The sequence below is a fragment of the Artibeus jamaicensis genome, unplaced genomic scaffold (genome assembly GCF_021234435.1).
Source record: "Artibeus jamaicensis isolate MK-2021 breed Jamaican fruit bat unplaced genomic scaffold, CSHL_Jam_final scaffold_369, whole genome shotgun sequence".
Classification (NCBI taxonomy): Eukaryota; Metazoa; Chordata; class Mammalia; order Chiroptera; family Phyllostomidae; genus Artibeus; species Artibeus jamaicensis.
This window is the reverse complement of record NW_026522042.1, coordinates 7,990,138-8,012,189: the sequence shown is the minus strand read 5'-3', so window position 1 is coordinate 8,012,189 and position 22,052 is coordinate 7,990,138. Positions and strand designations below refer to the sequence as shown.

Below are 22,052 nucleotides of genomic sequence, written 5' to 3'. Positions count from 1 at the left end.
CTGGCCAGTCCCTTCTCGCCTGCAAAGTTCCTTTGAGAGATCAGCTGAAAGTCTTATGGTAACTCCTTTGTAGGTAACTCTCTGCTTTCCTCTTGCTGCTTTTAAGATTCTTGATCTTTAACCTTTGGCATTATAATCATGATTCCAGGTCCCCCAGTCACTGTCTGTGCAGGCCCATGAGAATCTAAACTCACATAGTTAGTATTTATTAACCAGGCTCATTCTAGACTCAGTGTTTGCAAGTTGGTTTTATTCCTCTCAGGAAGTGTGGCACCCACACTGTGTATCATTAAAAGGATATCTTTGGATAAACTATTTTTGCTGGCATTTTTCTTTGGCTCCCATTCGCTTATGCATATTTTTTGAAAAATTCATTTATTGTTCGTGGGTGTGGAGGGTGTGGAGGCCTGTGTGTGTTCAAGATACTGCAGTGTGAATTTTATATACATTGAATTTCATCAACCCTATAGAAAATGTTTTATTATTTTTATTTTTAAAAAAATAAAAATACAATCTCTCTAATTCAATGGAACATCTGTGTCCATCAAGTGCCTGTGTGATCACTAGATGGCACTCTCGAGTCGTGAAAAGTAAATGGGCTCTTTATTTTTTCTTAATTCAAACTTTTTCATTATTTATTTTCTTAATTTTAATTTTCATTGAACTTTTGGGGTGACATGATAAATAACACTATGCAGGTTTCAGGTGTACAATTCCACACCACATCATCTGTATACTGCACTGTGTGTTCACCACCCCAGGTCAGGTCCCCTGCGTCACTATTTTTATTTTAAGTAAGAAAGCTGAGGCTCAAAAGAATAACACAGATAGAAAGTGGTAAAGCCCAGCTTCCAGACAAGATTTATCTGGTGATTTTTTTCTGGTAAGCCATACCGTATTTTTCAGACTATAAGACGCACGCCTCAAATTTGGGAGGAAGGGGGGTGCATCTTATAGTCTGAATGTAGCTTACCTGGCTTGCTGTGGGTGGTGGGGGGGGTGCGGCGGTGGAGCAGGGTCACAGGTTATGAAATATTTTACCACATTTTTTGCTTCAATTTCCCCCCCTTATTTTCCTCTTCTAAAACCTGGGTGCATCTTATGGTCTGGTGCGTCTTATAGTCCTAAAAATACGGTCTCCCAGAAAACAGGTCCACGCATTAACAGAAGCTTAAGAAGGAGCAAGAAGGTAGTGAAACTAACCTCTGTGTTGAGTATGGGTAACTTCACACATCTTCATGTATATTTAAACTCATGTGATCAGTGCGCTTCACTCACACGCAGTGTAGCCCGGTTCCATCCATAAACGGATGAACAGAGAAGCGAACGAAGAGGGAGGACCTTTAGGATGCTTATTCTAGCACACCCCGAATGGCACAATTACAGCAGCTAACAAAATAAAATGAAATAGTTCAACATTTTATCTTCGAATAGGTAATAGGGTCATTAAAGCATTAAAAATATAAACCATTATAAGGTAAAAAGTCCTCGCCCATCTCTTTTCCCATCCATCCCGTGTCCATCTTTTCCCCCAGCCCCCTTCTGGCATGCGTGCCCAGTCAGGCCACGTGTTTGTTACTTCCCTCCGTGTCCTTCCAGACTTTCTTTGTGAAAATGTGAACTTACATGAATTTATATTCTCTCTATCCTTCCTCCTTTTACCCCTGAAGCAACGTACTGTTCTGTGCCTTTCTTTTTTCTCCTTAACAATATATTTTGTAAATCTTTTCATATCAATGCACAGAGAACTTCTCATTTTTTATAAGTGTATAGTATTCCATTTAATTGTATACTATCATTTACTTAACCCATCCATGATTGAGGCACATTTGGGTTGTTTCTGAACTTTTGCACAATAGTTCACATTTATTGAACTAAGCTTCCCATATTCCAGGCACAGCGCTTCCTTGGACTCACCTACTGTAACAGCCCTGTGAGTTCAACAACATTAGTTCTGCCTTTTAAGGAAGGAAACAAGAGCATCAGAGTAACTAAGCAGCTTGCCTAAGACATGAACCCGGACTTTCTGCCTTTAGAGCACATTATTCTACTACTGAAACATAAATCAGTACCCTTTATTGATTTGAGAAAAGTTCCTTCTTTTAAGAAGCTTCTAGTCATGTGTTTGTGACTGAACATCACTTATTTCCAAGATTTTTTTCACAAACATTTGAAGGGTTTGTACGATTCAGGATTTTACTTCTTTCTACTGCTCACTCTTCACTCTTTTGTGGCCTGTGGAGAATGTAAAGGTGAATCTGATATCAAACTGCATCTGTTAGAGGGAGTTTAAGGAGGAAATGCCTAAAATTATGGAGCAGATTGATATTATCTGAGACTGATTAATTTTCATTTCAGGGCTATAATATACTGAACTCTTGATCAGGAAAAGAAAAACAAAAAAGCCCCAGACAATTCCAACTGTCTTTGCAGGCAGCGCAAGTTTCAAGTGTAGAATAAATAGATGGCCTTGTCTGTTGCTACACACCCTTCCTCTGTAAGGAAGGAGGGAAATCTTTGCATTTCATGTCTTCCTTCTCAGAGCTGTTTGACTTCATTTAAACGTGAGCCAGATGAAATGCATCTTGGACTCGCGAAGGCTGCTGCTACAACGTGCATCTCAGATCATGGAAAATCCCAGATGGCAGTTAGAGACCCAAACAAACGGGGCCTTCTCCTACAGTAGCAAGTGCCCACCCGCCACTGTTGAAAATCTTAAAGCAGACCAGTCTGGTCTTACTGCCTCCTGATGGTAATTGGATCCTTGTTTTGGGGGTGGAAGGAGGAAGGGAAGTCATGTGTATTGTTACCAGGGGCTATGACTTCTGTCTTAAAGAGGAGTGTGAAGCCCTATAAATATCTTTTACTCCATTTAAACCTTAAACAACTTCTGTATGAAGAACTGGATGCCAATAGAGGCTACTGATAGTGACCTCGCTTTAAACTAATGCACCAATTACAGTATTTAATGCAGTGTTACTGGCAGAGATGGGCAGAGTCTTATTAGGTATAATGATAAAACATTTAACAATCATTATTTTCCTGAAATACTGATTTGGAGAAGGCATTGCCTAAAAGTCGTTTTTCACTATTCACACAGTTACATTTCAATGGAAAAGGAGACACCACCTGGAGTATTTATCGACTTAACAAGCACTTGACTGGGAGCCTCAGAAGATTCGATGTTTCTTTCTGCTTCCAAGTGGTTTAAACTCCAGAGCATAATGTTCTTCTTTTGCTAGAGGGACTGAGCACATCTGTCACTAAGGGGTGCTGTTGCTTCTTTGCTCCAACCCCTGGCAGTTTCAATTCTGACCTTATCAGTCTCAACAGAAGAGAGAGAGAAGATTCCCCAGTGAGTTCATTTCTCTTGTGCCTCCAGAGTCAGCAGAATCTGTTGGAAAACTTTACAACAAAACCAAATGGCTAGTAAATGGAATGGGCTTGTTAAAATAAATGTTTTCAAGTATCTCTCCTAGGTGGACTGGAACAGCTTCTTGATATCATCAGTGGTCTAATAGTTTTACTAGAGTCTGGGGCTGTTAACGGATTTTGGGGTGCTACCAAGCGAAGTGAAGGCTAACTGGGAAAAAGGGGTTGTAGCAGAAGTTTGAGAAAGCTCTGGGCTCTTGAGGCCCCTCCCCCAGTCCAGCAGAAACCTGCCTTCCCCTCTACCCATTTGGTTTTGGCAGAGACACCACTGGCCAGAGCATGACACAATACCAGTTCCGGGGGGTTGTTAGAAATGCAAGTTCTGTGGTCACATGAATCTGGGAAACTCTGATTTGAGAAAAGTTAAAAAGAAGTATTACGTGGTGTCAAACTTTCAGGACATTTAATTTGCCATGCGTTTAATTTGCAGAACTTTCCGAACATTTACTTCGTAATTCACTGTGCACTGTGCTTGTGACTCTAAGGCTGGGCACTTGCCCGGAGGAGACATAGTCCAGTGCTCCTCAATGGAGGGCGGTGTGATCTTGCCCCCAGGGGACTTCCTGCAGTGTCTGGACACATTTGTGATTGTTGCAACTGCAGAGGGTGTTACTGTCATCTGGTGGGAAGCTGCTGAGTGTCCCCTGCGCACCTCGCAGCTCCCTCTCCCCCTCCACTAACAAGGAATGATGAGGCCCAATGGCGCGTAGTTCAGCTGCTGAGAAACTCTGCTCCGTAATACACACAACCTCTTATACTTCGTTAAATTCAAAATTAATGATTTGCAAGTGCCTTGCAGCACAGAGGAGAAGACACATCAGGCAGCTCTGCCCTCGGTTCAGGCACAACACTGTGAGTGCGGGCGGTGTGCCCTTCATCAGCACTCCCTTCTCTGACCTCTGTATGGTGCCCACACGCTTCTCCTGAGATTGTCTCCAGTGGGCTCGATGCGCACTGTGCTCATCTTCCTTCTCGTCTGTGCCTCTCCCTCTCTCCTTCCTGGCTTTTCTCCGTCTTCTCGCTCCCGGAATAGGAGCGCTTCTTGTGGTTTTGTGCTTCATCTGATCAGTCTCGCGACACTTCAGCTGTTTCCTCATGCCTGTGGCTTTACTTCTGTCCCTTTCCACGACATTTCTCCCCGAAGATACCTCCAATCCCAGTTACATGTTGGATGTCTTCTCCCACATAGCACTCATGTCTTTCCTGATCCTAACACTCCACAGTGAGTGTCAGATTGTTGAGCCAAACTACGCACAGAAAACTGTAGTTCAGCTTCATAGAAAACCCGGAAGATCTCACCAAACATGCAGTGTTTTGTGAAGTCTGTGATGAAAGTGATGTTGGAGAGCTGCTAGAATAATGCAAAGCCACGAGAAATGAGGATCTGGCGGAGTAAGGCAAGGCGACAGCCGAGGAGGAGAAAACGGAGGTCGATGGTGACCATGAGAAGAATTTCCCAATGGAGTGGTCTGGCCAGCAAAGGATTATGGGAAGTTCTTGGAAAAACTAGTGGTGCCTTTTAACATATTTGCAAAAAAAACCAATGTTCTTTTGATCATTCCGTGAAAGTCAAGCATGAAGGATGGGTATGGGTATCATATCGTTTTAGACCATATAAATTTTGTTTTGAGGGTGGAGGCTTCCACTCCAGAATGTTCCTTTGGAGTGACAGAACTGCATTTAGGTAGATCATTTCTCCCTCAAAGTGTTTAATCTCTAAGTCTGGCGTTTAACATCCTTTAAAAAAAAACCATGTAAATATTTGCTTAGTTTAATAGATTAAAACAGGATGACGGCTTATTCCTTGTCTCACACACAGCCTCCTTTGGTGCGTGAGAATCACTGGAACGCTGAACTGAAACATTTTCTGACTTTCTTGATTTACAGATGTTTCCTCAAACTACACATCCCAACAGCCCCAGCTGGCTGGCGCTGAGGCCTCTGCAGATTGATAAGAGGCATCTGGCTTCAAGACCCAGACTAACCACAGGGGCAGGCTCCTCTCTGCCAGAGAATCTGGTTGGGGTGGGAGCTGAGTCCCAGAGCACTGGTTCTATATAAGAGTCCCAGGCGCAGCCCCAGCCCAGTGGAGAGGGAGCACCAGCACCAGGGAGGGCGCGTTCCGCGGGGCTCCTCAGCCGCAGAGAACGCCCCAGGCACTCGCAGGAGAAGTGTTCATCCTCTCTCCTGTCCTGAAAGTTTCCCCAATCATGGAGGTGAGATCATTATTTCACTACTTTTGTAAACAGAGCTATTGCAAGTAAGAGTAAGGCTTAATGGGAATAACACAAATAAGGAGAGAACGTGGGAAATGGGGAAGATAGAGGTGATTTTTAAAATCCTTGAATACTTTTTACAGTTCGGCCAAAGCAAATTCCTTTTTCTTGACCTGGGATTAAATGATTGGTTCAGAGGTCTGGGAGTCAGAAATTGGGGACAATGTTTATGAAAGACCTGAGAAGCCATTAAGAAATACAATGGTGCTACTATTATCTCTTAGGGGAAAGTTCCCTCCTGTGTATTTTTGTTTGATTTGGAGCCAGGCAGCGAGCGAGCCCCTGTGATCTGACTTATGTGAGAGCTTCATTAACAAAAGAGACTTCAGAGACCTGGAATTTCAGGGGGTCAGGACTGGGACTGGGGAAGGGACACGTAGCTGGAATGAAACTAAAGGTTTAGCAGATACATGTGTTGGCCCAATGCAAAATGGTCACATGATAAAAAAAATTTACTACTCAACCAGTGAGAGGACCAAAGACAGAAATCACTCTCAGACTATGTTTCTGGGATGCAAAATTAACTTGAAATTGCTATTATAATCTTATTATTGAAAACTTTGGTATTTAAACTTTAAAAGTTTTGCAGTGCAGTGCCGACACAATAATGTCTCAGTCCCGTCAAGCTCCTAGGTTGCCTTTGTGGTTGCTACGCTGTCTATTTGTGATAGTGAACCTATGTTCAGTTCCCGACGGGGCTGGAGGAGGACTGGATGATGCTGTGTCTGGGACAACTCAGACCTGGAATTAACTGGTTAAAAATGAAACATGATCGCAAAGTTGATTTGCCGAATGTTATGATGCTAGAATACCAAGTAACCCTGCAAAGTTAGAATTATGCTATAATCTAATTTTTATTGATGTGTCTTGTATTTTTATTTAAAATTTCAGGATATTTGTTAGCTCAGAAAGAATAGCATGCTTTTCTTAGGGTCATCTGCTAATATATCTTCTCCTAATATTTGTATCAGCCATAAGCCAATGTCTTTATTTATTTTATAATGAGACATCTTAATAATTGATTTGTTTTTTTAAAATTTATCCAGTTATTGATTATTATGGAATTATTCTGCAATGATAATAAAGTAATTGTTTCCCTGCAAGTGGTATACAAAAGTTTGTATTTGAAAGTATTTGTTTATATTTTGTACATGAAACCTGAAGGCAATACTTTGGTGATACATTGCAGAGAAGGGAAACCTGGGATATGAAGCCACCACCAAAAATGATTCCTGGGTCCAGCCTTTAAAGGGAAGTGTGCTTTTGTCCTATTCTCCCAGTCATAGGAACGAAATTCAGAAAGGTAGTCCGGAATCCCCTGGTTCCTTCTGTGTCTGCTGGTTCAGAGATAACTTGAGTCTGAAGTGTTTCAGGACTTCAGAGAAAAAAGTTCTTCCCTTCGACCTGGCTGTGGCCCAGCCTTTTAGGATCGCCTCCCCTGATGTAGATGAACCCAGGGTTTGTGAACCTCAGGCCTGATTCTCATGGGGCTGCCCTGTGGCCCGGTACCATGATGTCTCAGGTCAGGGCCTCTCTGCTCTCTCTCAACACCCAGGGCTGATCTGACTTTCTCAGCTGTCACCGCTCATCAGACGGTGTTGGTATGTGTGCCTTTAAAAACACGTCTTTTTCCAGATTACAATACTACCTTATTGGGAAAAATAAGTTAAAAGAGAAGATAACAGATGTTATTTCTCCACCCAGTGGTAACCACTATTAACATTTTAATCCATTTCTCTTCAGACTTTTATATGAATATGTATAAAACACACTTTATTAAATTGCTATCAAACCAAATCTGGATCTTTTTACTCATTATGTCATGAGCACGTTCTCCTGTCATTAGAATCTATAATGTCCTTCCAATGACTGTGACGTATTCAATCATATTATTGGACCCTTGTGCATTTATTGTTAGAAGAGTTGCAAATTGATGTTTATTTCTAATAAGGATATAAATAAATCTATGTTAAAATCTAACTCCTTCATTTAAATGGTGCCTATGTTCAAAATGTACTGACCAAGATATTAAATATTAGGAAATGCTAATGAATTAAGTTTGATTTTTTCCTACTTAAAAATATGGCTATCGAAACCTAGTGTATGCTACAGAAATTATTTCATTTTTTACCCCAAATGTGCTCATGGTTCAAAAGATAAACACAAATGACCAGACTTGAAGAAATTAGAAGGATGGAGATGATGGTTGTCGCTGGAGCAGGTTAAAAGAAGGAGGTAGCACTAATGCTCAGGCAGTGACTAAAAAAAAAAAAAAAAAAAAGGAAGAGAATTCTGGGAAATGTAGTTCCAACTTCACCATATCACAGAATAAAGACACCACATCTTTTCGACTAGGCAATTTTTTTTATAGAGTCAACACAGCTGTATGTTTATCTTTGTCATTAATGTGTCTTCTCATGTGTCCCTTTGGTAAGGCATCTTTCCAAAGGTAAGAAATGATCATTGCTTCATTTTCAGGTCCACAGCTAGCAAATTCTTAAGAAATTCTTTTGGTTGTTAGATTCAGCTTGCATAACTCATGAACAGAAACTGACTTTGTAATAAGCAGGTGTTCATGGGTTATAATAAGTAGCATGTATACGGGGAAGGTGGTGTCAAAGGCATTTTTGATGAAAAAAAAGATATTCCCCAAAATATAGTTGAAATCCTTTAAAGACATAGGTAAAAGAATCTGAACAATTGACTTTTTTCATGATTCCTGATTTGGCTGGAAGTCAAAGGCCAAGAACAATAAGTGCTCAGTAACCCCACATGTTGAAGTGAAATATTGGACATTCAATGCAGTCTCACAGGAAGAGTAGCCCTGAATCTGTCTAGTGCCCTTTGGCCGTCTCCATCCTCAAGATTATGTAAGATCGTGTCCCTTTGAGTATGAAGGATATAGAGAATGACACCTCCTCACGTTTGAGAAAGTCTAATGGCACAGGCTGGTTGACCGACCTGCCTTTAGCAGAATAAGTCGCCATGACAGTATCAGTTGCACTGTGGCCATTGAGCATCGGGGAGAACAAGGGTGTGTTGCAGCATCCCATGGGCCAGGTGTGGACATTTGTGTTGTCAGGGGCTCTGCCCGGGAGGCTGTCTGCCAGGTAAAGTGATGCCCACAGGTAGCATCCGTACTGGAACGGCCCCAGAGGAGCAGCACTGGTGAGGGTCAGGAGTGACAGCCCAGAAGATGAGTCATTTGTACCTGAGAACAGTGGTCATAGATCCCCAACTCTGGTGGCAGGGAGGGGCAGCAGCCAGAGAAGCACAAAAACACTGTGAGGTGGAGAACTGGCATTTGAACATCCAACACCCCCTGACTTACTATTACCAGCCTCCCGCTGAATGAGTCAAGCAATGTCACCCCAATAAATCTAATAATTAAAAGATGTACTTTTGGGCTCTTTCCTCTTACACTGCTGCGGCTCTGACTTTGAAAAAGATAGAGGAAGCTTGTGGGAGCAGGGCGGGGCAGGGAAGACAAGTGGAAGAACACTCCTCCCGTGTTATAAGCATCTAGGAACTAGGAGTAGGAGAGAAATTTAAAATCAGACGACACATTGAAATTTCACTATTCATTGTTCCAGAATTTTTATTTTCCGAAAATTTGTTAATCCCTGGAAGGGACTCATAAAACTATGAGATAGGCTTTCCCAGGGGCAGGAAAATTGAGAGCATGGAGACATGACAAAAAAAGAAAAAAATGTAGTTTATAATTAGGAAAAAACACTTTAAAAGGTGTTGCTTTATATTCTGTGCTTCCCATGTTTGCTGAAAACTCGGGATGTGTCCCAGCCTCCCCCCCACCCCCACCCCTGCCAATTTACTCATCTCCGTGTTGCTCACAGCTCCTCGGTTGTGCCAATCAGAATGAGAGGCAAAAGGAGTTGTAGAAGTATGAGAGACAGAGGTAGGTGAGAGGGACTTTGTAACTGAAGGAAGACACCTAATATAAGGACAGGTGGTCTCGGGGGGGTGAATAGAAGGCCCTGAGAAAAACGTTAGGAAGCCACTTCCCAGCAGCAGTGACAGAACAGAGTTTGGGGGCAGAAGAGAAAGAGTATCGGCCTGTTAACATGAGGGGATAAGATGATCTTAAAGACGGTTATACTGGGTTATGAACTGAATGCATTCGATATGCTTAGAGCATCTCCAGTAAAGATTTGAATTGTATTCCCTACACCTTCAGCTGTCAGATGAAGTAGGAAGATACTTAAAAGTGACAGTAAAGTGATAGAAATCACCTATAATTTCACAACCAGAAATAAACTATTATTCTGTGTTATATTTCCTTTTAGATTATTTTTCCTCAATACACATTTGATTTTTCAAACAGAATGTGCCGGTCGTGAGGTTTGACGTACAATGTTTAGCTGGTGTTCTCAGGTAAAGGTGACGACTGAAGGCCTCAGAGGCTTTTCAAAGGCTGATAAGGAGGATGATGCCCATCGTCCGCCCCTCTGGACCGGGCTGTGTCTCCGGTTTTGCTTCCTCATTGATGAAGTTTATTTCCCCTTTAACTCCTCATCCCTGGGCACTGCACTTTCTTCCAGAATTTTCCTCTTTGGCTGTGCTCATGGGTGTTGACATTAGAGAGATGAACAGTGGAGAAAGGAATTCAAAGGTCATGGGACCATAATGAAATGCTCGCGATAGTTTCACTCTAGTGAGAGTTTTTAATTTGTCCATGACATCACCCAGCTCCTAGCTGTTCTTACAGCAATAAATTGCAGGGGTGAGCTGAACAGAATTATATTAAATGCTTATTTAAAGTGGGAACTGAAAAGACAAGTCGAGTCATCAAGCCTTCTCTGTGGTTCCCTCACTCTTCCTGTTCCTAAACCACAGATCTTGACTTGCACAAAGGAATTTGCTTTCAACTCATTAAAGCAATGCAAACTAAAATAATGCTTTTATTTCCCCCAGGCAATAAGTTTATTCATGTTGGTGGGATTTGTAGGAGAGTTCCCAGTTTTTTCAAGGTAAGAATTTTTTGGATTGTGTGTGGAAATCATTAAAAATTTTTTGTTTGTTTTTAGGAAATTCTTTAGCATGGCCTGATTTTCACATTGCAGCTTGAGCATGTTTATCCTTCCAACAAGCAAAAGTTTGTTTTATTCTTAGTCTTACTTTGTTTTATTCACTATAAGGAGGAAAGCTGAAGATGAAAGCCATCTTGAGGTTTTCCACTAGTCCCAGTTGCACGGTTTTACCTGCATTTTGGAGAAGCACAGCTGCGCTACACAGCTCAGAGCAGAGTTTGATCTTTACATCTAGTCTCTGAAAAACATCCTTTGGATTTTAAAGGTTGAGCATTTTTTAAGAAACTAGTTTTATTGGCTCTTGAGACCTGGAATAAAGCAGCGTCATTGACTAATGGCCTTGCTTTGCTTTCGCGGTCAGTTTGGTGGGACCAGACTGGGTCAGTGCACCTGATCAAACCATCCAAATATGTGTCAGACTCTGTGCCAGTGACTGGGGACGCAAGGAGGGCTGAGCCAGTGCTGACAGTCTGCATTGCCACTCAGAGCTGGAAAGAGGTGGTTTCAGTACAAACGTGCTGTAGGCTCCCTCCCAGAGGGGCGGGGACAGGGTGTGGGGGTGGGAGGTGGGGTGCACGAGAAGTTCCGGCCAAGCCTGTGTCCCTCACTAAGCCTCCGTGTTAGGGCTGCAGCTGTCCCTGGGACCCAAAATAGCGAGTTCAGATTGTTTAAGTGTCCATGGTTCCAAGGCATTTGGATCACTGGTGCCACGTCAAGATCACAGGTCAGCCAGGTGGGCTCCACAGAATCACCGAGGCACACGGATGGCAGAATGGGGCTCCTCACATTTAAAGTTGCCTGAGGGCCTGAGATAAGTGCAGATCACCTTAACTTGAGATGTTTCCAAGGCTGGAAATGTGCTCGAACTCTAGAAGTCAGGAGTCTTCTTTCCTTTACCTGTTGCCAATGTTCTTTTAGGTGAGGCTGCCCTCACTTCTCCATCTAAGCCATGACACAGCTGGAGTTTAGTCTTGCATGAGCATCAAATCCCCATTTTCCACATGCATTTTTTTAGTGGAATTATTTAAGCTCGAATTTCCCCTCTATGGATGTGTGCTTCAGAAGTGACCTAGATGAACAGGGAGCTTTTAAAAATAAATTCCTGTCCACTCAGCAGTGGCCAGTTTTCAGTGCCCCATTTCTTACTTAGCACTCCTGGGCTCCCAGTTGAGGGTTTCTGAGGAACTCTTCCATTCATCATCCAGAGTCTTTCTGAAGACCATACCACCTTCCTCCTAAATGTTCTCCCTTATACCCCTGAACTCTGGCCACTCCCTTGTCCATGTTTCCTTGAAACATCACAGTGTCCACATTTGTTATGACATGTTTCAAATTAGATATACTGCAGTATGAATTATGCTGTGTTATTGTATCATGATTACTTGTTCGTGCACGTGTATCTTAGTCCTCCCCTCTGTCAGTGGTTCGTGACCTATCTCTTCCAATATGTCTACAACTCCAGCGTCTAAATAGTGCCCGGTATATTATAGATACTAATCCATAATAAACATTAACCTCTATAATAAACATTATTAGAGGTTAATAAACATTAACCTCCAAAAAAGGGGGGTCCCTTTTGCATTTTTTAAAAGATATAGTTTTGGATACTTTTGGTTTCTCCTAGGAAAAGAATTATGAAGCAATTTTTAACAGTATTTGCCTGTTTCTGATTATTCTTGACTAACGTTTGTGTCCCCTCTTTCCTCTCCACCTGCATGACGATGAACCACCGGACAGTGCCGCCAGTCCAGTCAATTGCCAGTGGGGTTCCTTTGGCCCGTGGTCAGAATGCAACGGTTGTACAAAGTCTCAGGTGGGACCACGTAGACGATTTGCATTTATTACTTAAGTGCTGAAATGGCTTAGGTATAGACAGACTGGCACTAACTTTTGAATGCATTTATGCTCCTTGAAATTATAATTAGTAATTTTAAAGGAAAAGAAGTACAACTTGTATGATAATTAATTTTGCAATAAACTAATTTTTGTATTCAATTTTTTTTCTCACAGAACTTTTATAAATCTTATATTTGGGCCTAGAAATATACATAGGGTAAAAATTAAAAGCAACTCACTAACTTTTGAGCTACTAGAGAAATAAGAATAGCATGAAATGAAATTAGTAGATAATTCAAAATCTGTTTCATGTTTACTGGCTTCTATTTTTTTCCTTTTTTAAAAAATTTTTCATCTGTAATGAAATGACTTTGGAAACAATGTATATTTGTATGACACCAATACTATAGTGTTTGGAGTCACAGGTACATAGAATTACATTAGTAGTCAGTATGAATGTCAACATTTCAGCTGTAATTTTTAAACAATTGTATTGATTTTAGAGAGAGGAAAACATTGATTTCTTGTTCTGTCTATTTAAGCACTCATTGGTTGATTTTTCACATGAGCCCTGACCTGGCATTGAACCTGCAAACTTGGTGTATGGGGATGAGCTCTCACCAACGGACCTACCCAGCCAAGGCTGAGGCAGCAATGTCTGTTACATGGCAAACAACTTCAAGAAAGTGACCATCAGACAAAAGGAGACCGACCCATAGTTTCAGACAAGGCAAACCCCAGGACGGTGTATGAGAACAGCCGCTGCGTCAGCCGAGGGTTTCTGTCATAACCAGTGATGAGGCTGCCAAGATTGTTCAATCTTAGCGCCAGAACCAGCCACTCCTGCTGCAGCAGAGCCTGCACCAGTGAATTTGGCAGCAGTACCAATGTCTCCGCTGACTGCACTGGTCCGAAACTCCCTTCGGGTTGGCCGCGACACACCATTGGGGCGTTAAATACCGAGAGCCCATTCCGGCCCTCGCCTCTGGTTGAGATGACTCACACTGATGCAGAAATTGGTCTGGTGCACAGCTCTGGGTCCAGCTGGGATTGGAGCCTGGCTGCAGGCAGCTTGGCGCTGGCCACGGGGCCCCTCTCCTGCTTTCTCTCATCCTGGGAGGTGGTGGCCTCGGTTTTTCTTCTTATTTCAAATAAGCACTAACAAGTAGCAAAATTGCTGCCTTGCTTTGCCTGACAAATAAGTAGTGAATGACCATGCAAAATAACCATTTTGCAATGTTTTAAAGTTTAATTCTTAAGTAACACAAAGAAAATGCCAGACCTGATCTGGAGATTAGAGAGCACTTCTCAAAATACCCACTTTTTCTCTTATTATAAATTATTTTTTTGAGAAAAAAACAAAAGTATAAAGAAAATACAATTTATAATCCTACCATTTAGAAGAAACCACTATACCAATAATTTCTCTCATATTATTTTCTTTGTTAGTTTATGATGTATAAAAATAGGATTATTTGATCATAGTTTTGTGTGTGTTCTACCATTTTAACCTAACATACTATTAGCAAGAATTTTAACAGTTGTATTACATTCCCTTATATAAACACACCAAACTTATTTACCTACTACCTACTGTTTGAAATTTAGATTATTTAAATTTTTGGTTATTATAACAAAACTTTATAAACTTTTAAAAAAGATTCTATTTATTTAATAGAGAGGGCAAGGGAGAGAGAAAGAGAGGGAGAGAAACATCAGTGTGTGATTGTCCCTTGCACTCCCCCCCTCCCGCCCCGGGGACGTGGCCCACAACCCAAGCATGTGCCCTCACTGGGAATTGAACCAGCAATCTTTTGCTTCACAGTCTGGTGCTCAATCCACTGAGCCACACCAACCAGGGCTAATAAACATTTTTATACATAGTTATATATTCTTTTTTCTGATAATTTTATTAGACTAAATCCCAAAACTATAATGTTTGTTTTAAAGTTTCAGAGTATTTGAATGTTTAAATATTTTTAATAGAAATATATTGACCTGTGACATTATAATAGTTTCAGGTGCATAACATTAGTTGATATATGTAAAATATTTTAGAGGTGATTCTGTTTGGATAAACTGTGTGTTTAAATTTTATTTTTTAATTATTAGAACAGCAGAAACATATTGCAGAAGATAATTTTGAAGCATCGTCATAATCACCGTTTTCATCAAGCTCATGTATTTGGTACCTTCATGAGTGTTGGCCACAAAAGTCACACAAATGCAGTGTGACTCCTGGGAGATATAACAGATGACAACTCTGATTACAGGCTGAAAAGTGCATGAAGGACAAGGCAAACGTCAAATAAAACTAGCCATAGACAACATCTGTGTAATTTAGGAAAGAACACTGAAGAGAAGTAGATGGAAAATATTTTTTATGTTAGCAATATTTTTTCCCTTCGAGCGAAGGTCATCATGCAATGGATTCATCCCTAGTTTATAAAATCAAATTTTCATTGAGAAAGAGGCAAGTGAAAATGAAAAAGGTCAGATTTGACAGGTGAGAATGGGATGCTGAGAACAGACAGTCATCAAAGTGGTGCTGGTAGATAGGAAAATATTATATACACACCAACAACACAATCTGTGCTTTGGGACTTCAGAGAATGTCAGATGAATGAGCCAAATGTGAGAGGTGTCTTCATCCATTAAATGCAGAAACTAAAAACATAGCAAGAAAGTGGTGCTGAGTTCCATTCCCCACTGAGAAATGCCACAGGCGTGCCCAGGCTGATGGAAAAGTGCTCAAAGTTCGAATCATACGACTGTGACCCTTCGCCCCCACTTCTGACCTAGTTTAAGATGGATGAATAGATTGAACCTATCTTGTCTTCCCTGTTGGTCTTTGCTCATGGTTTAAATTCTCTGGAATCTCAGATGTCATTTATTTTTACTAATATGGAAGAGCTAAGTATAAAAGATGTACCTTTCACTGCCTTTGCAGAGTGCGGGGGGGGGGGAGGATTTTGTAAATCTTTCTTTTGCTTGAACATTGAATACGTTTTAATTCTGATTAGTGCATTTTAGGACAACTTGGCATGATGACATCCTCAATTTCCCCTCCTTCCCCCCAAGAGGTTTGCTTTTAACATATTTTTCCATTTCAGAAGTCAATGACTTTGATTATTTCATAAAATTTCTTTGTAGATATAGCTTCACCTTTGAACTACTTAGGCTTCTCTTAACATATTTTTTTCTGGATTGTTTGACCTGGCCTTGCCTTCCTGAAAAAAGATTAAATTTATCTCAAATCAATTGCCACCGCTTTTCTAAAGTTTTCCATAACTGCACTTCATGTCAGCCCCCTTCCCAATGCCATTACCTGCTCTCCAGCCAAATTCATTGTCGCTTCTTTAATTAACTTTTGGTACATAGCTTTGGCGAAAATTAATCGTTCTATATTGCAGTCTATTTGCATATATGTCTACCCAGCTAATACTTTCAGGTTACTTTCTTAAAGATTCACTAATACATATTTTTACTACTCACTCCTGACAGTAAATGTATATAGTAAATACATATAGTAAATTTATATACAGTCTATAACAATAATCCAATGTCACTGGATTCAAGGACCAAGGGGTCTGTGGGCTCATTGCTTTAGAGATTTTACTTCTGCAGGATGCCAGAAACATTTGCCAAACACTGCTTCTCCAACTGTATGAATTTTTCTCAGATTTTATTTCTCAGATGAAGGACTGTTTTTTGTTTAGACTCGCAGGCAGACAGTTGCGGTTTATGGGCAGTTTGGTGGCCAGCCTTGTGCCGGAAGTGCTTTTCAGACACAAGCGTGTGAACCGACACAGGGATGCCCAGCAGAAGACGGATGTGGAGAGCGGTTCCGGTGTTTTTCAGGTACATGTTTTTCATCAGTTTAGCATGCAAAGTGTGAACTCAAATGTTATTTGTGTAACTCACTCAGTATATATTTGTTGAATTTTACTGGATTATATTGACCTGTAAGTTAATCTCCCCCAAGTATCAGTTGTCACTTTTATTGGTATAATAATCACACACTTAACCATTATTCTTTCAAAATCAAGGGGAAGCATATGTTAATAAAAGCGGGGATACCCTTTGACTTTTGAAAAGAAATGTGACGACTGATAGACCCAAACAGCACTTGACATCGTGTTTTTGGTGAAGATCTGGCATGAGCACTGATACTGAGAAAAAATGATGTTACAACCAGAATTATTATGTTTATAAGGAAAGCAACTGTAATAGCTAATCAAGGAGCAATACAGGTCACCCCAGCGCATGGGTCATTGAAACATAGTTTTTCCATTTTTTGATTTGTCTATGAGTCATTTGTGCAATCAGATTAATTCAACGACCTTTAGCAAACGTTTATTATTCTTGTTAAATTCCAGATATACTGAGGAGGGTTGTGGATTTAGAAATGAAACACATAGCCTCTTCCCTAAAAAATAATTAAAGTTTTATGAACAGAATACTATATAAACAATCTCTGTGTTAGAAGCGCGCCTCAACAATACCTGCCAAACTCCTATTTTACTTTCAAAACCCAAATGAAATGACACCTCCTTTGGGAAACTTTCCCCAGACTTTAACTGATAAAGCTAATTAACAAACACTTCTCTGTGTTTTCTACATACCTTGTACCATCTGTATTCTGGAGTACTTGTCAGTCTGGTTGTCTCTTGGCAGATTGTGAACTCTGAAGAAATAGGGTAGGGCAAAAGTGGGTTTACAGTTATGGATATGCAAAATACAGAGTTGATGCTTATGTTATTAGTTATTTATTAATTTTGTATTTTCCATATGAACAACTGTAAAGCTCCTTTTGTCCCACCCTGTATTTATGGGGCTTTTGCACCTGAAGTGCCTGGTTGACTCTCGACAAATGTTTGCTGCATTGGATTGAGTGACAGCATAGTGGGGTGCATGCTGTACTATCAGGACGGGGTGTGCAGTGCCTGCCTACTCTGAGGATGGGAGGAAGCACAGCATTGTAGCCTGTGGGATAGGGATGGTGTTTCTCAGAGGAGATCATGTGTAATTTGATCTAGAGAAATGTAAGTGCAGGGTCAATGGCAATGACAGAAGGCCTTGGCCTTTATTCATGTAAGTGATCCAATAAGACTAGGGCACAGGGAGGTAGCAGGATATCTGGAGACGATGCTGGAGAGGTAGCTGGGGGCTGGGCTGTTTGCTCTTCAGTGTTCCCTCGGACCCCTGTGCTTATGTCTCTTGCGACAATGATGGTGTTGAATGGTAGTGATCTATGTCCTCATAGTCTTCCCGTTACTTTGTAAAGGACATTAAAAGCCTGACAAATAACTGTTTCATTCATATCTGTATCCCCACACCAGGAGAGTGTCTTGCACAGAGAAGGTGCTAAAGAAACACTGAGTTTTAACCTTTGGCTCAGTTTCTGTGCTCTCAAAGCTGGTACATCCACATCACCAAGAAAAGCAGGATTCGTCAGTGATTCCAGAAAGGAAACTGGAAGTTGAAGGGCAGGAGGTCACACTACCTTCCCAGTGGCTGGCACTGTATGATTTGGGAGGATTCAGACAGACTGCCTGCTGCTCATGAGATAAAGCCTGGAATGGGGATTCGGGTTTTATTTTCAATTTTGTGTCTGGCCAAGGTGAGAATCAATTTTGTGTGTTGCAAAATGAGGACGAATATAATCACCAGTTTTCCCCTGGACATGCTGAAGATTTAGGTCAAATTCATGTTAGCAGGCCAGTATGGTGCTGGGGACTGGAGACAAACCTTTCTGATCCCATGTGGTGGTTCCTTTCTCCCCTCTTTTACTTTTGTGTGGCGGCTTTTCTCATGGGCAGGTCAGTGCATCAGCAAATCCTTGGTTTGCAATGGCGATTCTGACTGTGAAGAAGACAGCGCTGATGAAGACAGATGCGAGAACATAGAGAGCAGAGCTTCCTGTGACCTTGATAAACCTCCTCCCAACATAGAACTTACTGGAAATGGGTAAGGTACTGGGCAACCTCCTGTGCACATTGGTGGGTTATAAGTCTTCATTTGGTTTTATTTATTTATTTTTTTATAAGTCTAATAGCAAATCATCTGATAATCAAGTATTTGGCTCAGAGCTCTTTGCTGCATCCTGAAACACCCTTTTAGTTCCTATATGTATACCTGTAAATATATATATATGTGTATGTGTGTGTGTATATATATATACACATACACACACACACACACATATATATATGTGTGTGTATGTATGTATGTATTTATATGGTGACCAATTGTCCCTGGACTGTCCTGGTTTTAGCAGCAAAAGTCCTGCATCTAGAGAAACATCGCAGACTCTGGAAAAACCCAAATAGTCAGTCACACTATGGGAGGGAAGGTGGGAAGGGGAGGGAAAAAGAGAGAGAGAGAGAGAGAGTTGATTCAGTGAAGTAGGGCTACTCAAGAGAAGGGAGACAGTAGCATGAGAGCAGGGAAAGGGAGATGCGTGTTGGGAATATTCAGTCTGAAAAGCAATTGCTCAAACTAGCTGAGAAATTTCATTTACAAATAAAGTTGGGACTAAGAGAATTCTGAAGAATTTTTAAGGATTAGAAATCCAAGTTAAAATGTCAAGGCTTTAAAATAATCTATTATAGAATGATAGATGTAATTTTTTCCTATGATATTTTCAAATTCATTTCCAGAGAAATGATAAAATTACTCTAAAGGGTCTGCCAGTCAACCTGCCAAGAGACAATCTATTGAAATTCGCTGTAGAAAGCTCTCTCTCTCTCTCTCTCTGAGTAATTTTAATTGTATTGGTTTTATCTACAAATTGAATTTAAAGCCAGTTGCTGCCATAGATACAAAAGGGCCGTGTGTTGCCCAAACATGTCCTCACACTGCAGAGATGTTGGCTTGTCCCAGAGGTCAGTTTTAGCTCTCATACCAGCCAAGGGAGTTTAGATAATAAACGGTGTGCACTGGGATGCTGTTCCCATCATCTGAGCTCCAAGACGTCCTTAACCGTGATGTATTTCTAGAGTTTTCTGATGATGCCTTTTGCAGCAAGTGCTATTTCTGATTTTAGCCATCTTTTCTTCCTTAACCGTCCCCCCCCCCCCCAACAACAGTTACAATGCCCTCACCGGCCAGTTCAGGAACAGAGTCATCAACACAAAGAGTTTCGGTGGCCAGTGCAGAAAGGTGTTTAGTGGGGATAGAAGAGACTACTACAGACTGAGTGCGAACGTCCTCTCCTATGCATTCCAGGTACTTCGTGACACTGGTTTTACTTACTTCTAACCCAGGAGTTGCTGCTAGAGATCATTATTGTATGATGTTTATTTTTTTGGTATTTATGGAGAATTTACCTGTGCCTATTATGTGGTCATTCTTATAAATGTTTTATATGGACTTAAAAAGAACACATATTCTGTAACTCTGGAGTACAGGGCGATGGTGCTTTCAGCTGGTGCCATGTAGGCTGAAATGCTGATTTGCCTCATTTCATTTTGCCTCTGCTCTGCGTGGCTTGGGACCTCATGGTCTGGCCCTGCATGGGTGTCAAAACTCCGGTCCCTGGCCGTGCCTGGTGTGATTGTTTCCTTAGAATTGCCACAGTGTCCCTTCAAAATGCTTTTATTTTTAACTTGTGAAATATTTCATATATATACAAAAGAGTGTGAATAACGTACATGCAGTTGAAAAAAACTAATAAAACAAATACCCATACATGCCCATCACCCCACTTAAGAACTAGAATTTTCCCAGTGACTTCAAGGTTCTCATTTACCCCTCTCTGATCAATTCCCCAGACCCCACTCTCCAGGCAACCACTATCTTATATTTTATATTAATCATTTTCTCGTTCTATATAAGTGTATCCCCTATGTCTTGGTCTCTAAAATTTATAATTTAGTTTTGACTGTTTTGGCCATTTATATAAATAAGTCATATAGTATATAGACGTCTATGGATTTATTTTCACTCCAAATTATTGTGTTGAATTTTATTCATGCTGATGTAGATGGCATTTATAGTGTTGTTCCCTGTAGTTTCTTATGGAAATGCCTTGAGCGTTCTTGTGCATGAGTGCCATGCAAATGGGGGAGGATTTCTCTGGGGCACTCCTGCAGCTCAGGGTGCTGCCTGGTCTATGACACACTTCACTAGGTAAAGTTTGCAACATGTACCAATTTATGGCCCACCAGCAGTGTGGAGGAGTGGTCTACACTTCATGCCCTTCCTGATGCGGTCTGTATTACCTGACTTCCACATTTTACTGTTGGCATCAGTCGGAATCTCCTCTGGCTCCAGGCTTCTGCTTTTCACGTGCCCTTTCTATCAGACACACTGAAACTCATCCTCTTGCTTGATTTCAGCACAAAATATACTGATGCAAAAACAGTTAGGGCTTTGGAGGATATTCCTGAAGATCTGTGGGTAATTTAGAGGAGAAGTTTTTCTGTTGCAGTAGTGCAAAGTCATTCAACAAAAACAGCTGACTTCCTTTGTCTTAAAACATTTGTGCTTCCACAAGCTGAACCAAATGAACTTCTGGTCTCATCCTGATTTAGCTCCTTCCTTTCTTCCTTCCTTTTTTCCTTCCTCCTCTCCTCTCCTTTCCTTTCCCTCTTCCTCCCTCCCTCCCTTCCTCCCTCCCTTCCTTACTTTCTTCCTTAACTGTGGAGATTATTTTGCTTTTATTTTGTCCTGAGGTACTAAGTGGGTTTGCAGTTGCTCTTCTTCTTTGCCTCGTCCTTGCTGTCTTCTTCCAAGTTCTCCTCTCTTAGTGCATTCCTCCCTTCTTCCCAGAATGCCCCAAATTTCCAATTCATCTCTTCCTACCTACTACTCCTAAATCTGTAAACTGAAATTATTAGGATATTCAGACATAAGGGCCCTTATTTATCAAAATTAACCCTCTCCAGAAAGCAGTTTTGATTATGAATAGCAATCTCACCATCCTCCAACTCACAACAGAATAAATTACATTTAAGAATTATTGAATCATGAAACTGACATGAAAAATAATCATAGTTACCAATTTGAATCTCTCTTGTGGCACCTGCACTATTTTTTTTTTTTGATGTATAGGCTTGCTTCTCAAAATATCTTTGGAAGAAAAGTGTTATTTTACAATTTTATCCATGTAGAAATTGAGGCTCAGAGAGAGGATTTTAGCCGGCTTATTCAGAGTCACAAAAATTATTAAGTAGTAGAGCTTGGATCCAGCCTGTCAGACTTGGCAGCCCTGTGTTTTTCTACTATATTTTACTCTCCCAGTGCATTATATTTAATTGCACTTCAGTTCTAAATTCTACATGGTGAATAATACATATTCAAATTTAACCGGTGGCTGGAAGGGAGAATGTGAGATGGGCATTTGTAGAAAAAATGTTCTCTTTCTCTTCCTAGGAGGATGTGTTGATAATTCTTTCATAATTATAAAAGGGAGAAATGAAAAATACATGTGTATTGGGTGTAGTTTAGAAAGTTA

The 22,052-nt window shown here is 40.9% G+C and overlaps 1 protein-coding gene across 1 annotated transcript in view; it reads left to right on the top strand.

Moving 5' to 3' along the window:
* The first annotated feature begins 5,425 nt into the window (after window positions 1-5,425).
* The window catches only part of C7 (complement C7), a 52,466-nt gene continuing 35,839 nt past the window's right edge, over window positions 5,426-22,052 (top strand). Inside the window, exons 1-6 of the mRNA XM_053657380.1 lie at window positions 5,426-5,648; window positions 10,641-10,696; window positions 12,494-12,569; window positions 16,312-16,453; window positions 18,415-18,562; window positions 19,684-19,822. Of these exons, the coding sequence (XP_053513355.1) occupies window positions 5,643-5,648; window positions 10,641-10,696; window positions 12,494-12,569; window positions 16,312-16,453; window positions 18,415-18,562; window positions 19,684-19,822 (567 nt within the window). The 5' untranslated portion in view covers window positions 5,426-5,642. The remainder of the gene's footprint in view (window positions 5,649-10,640; window positions 10,697-12,493; window positions 12,570-16,311; window positions 16,454-18,414; window positions 18,563-19,683; window positions 19,823-22,052) is intronic.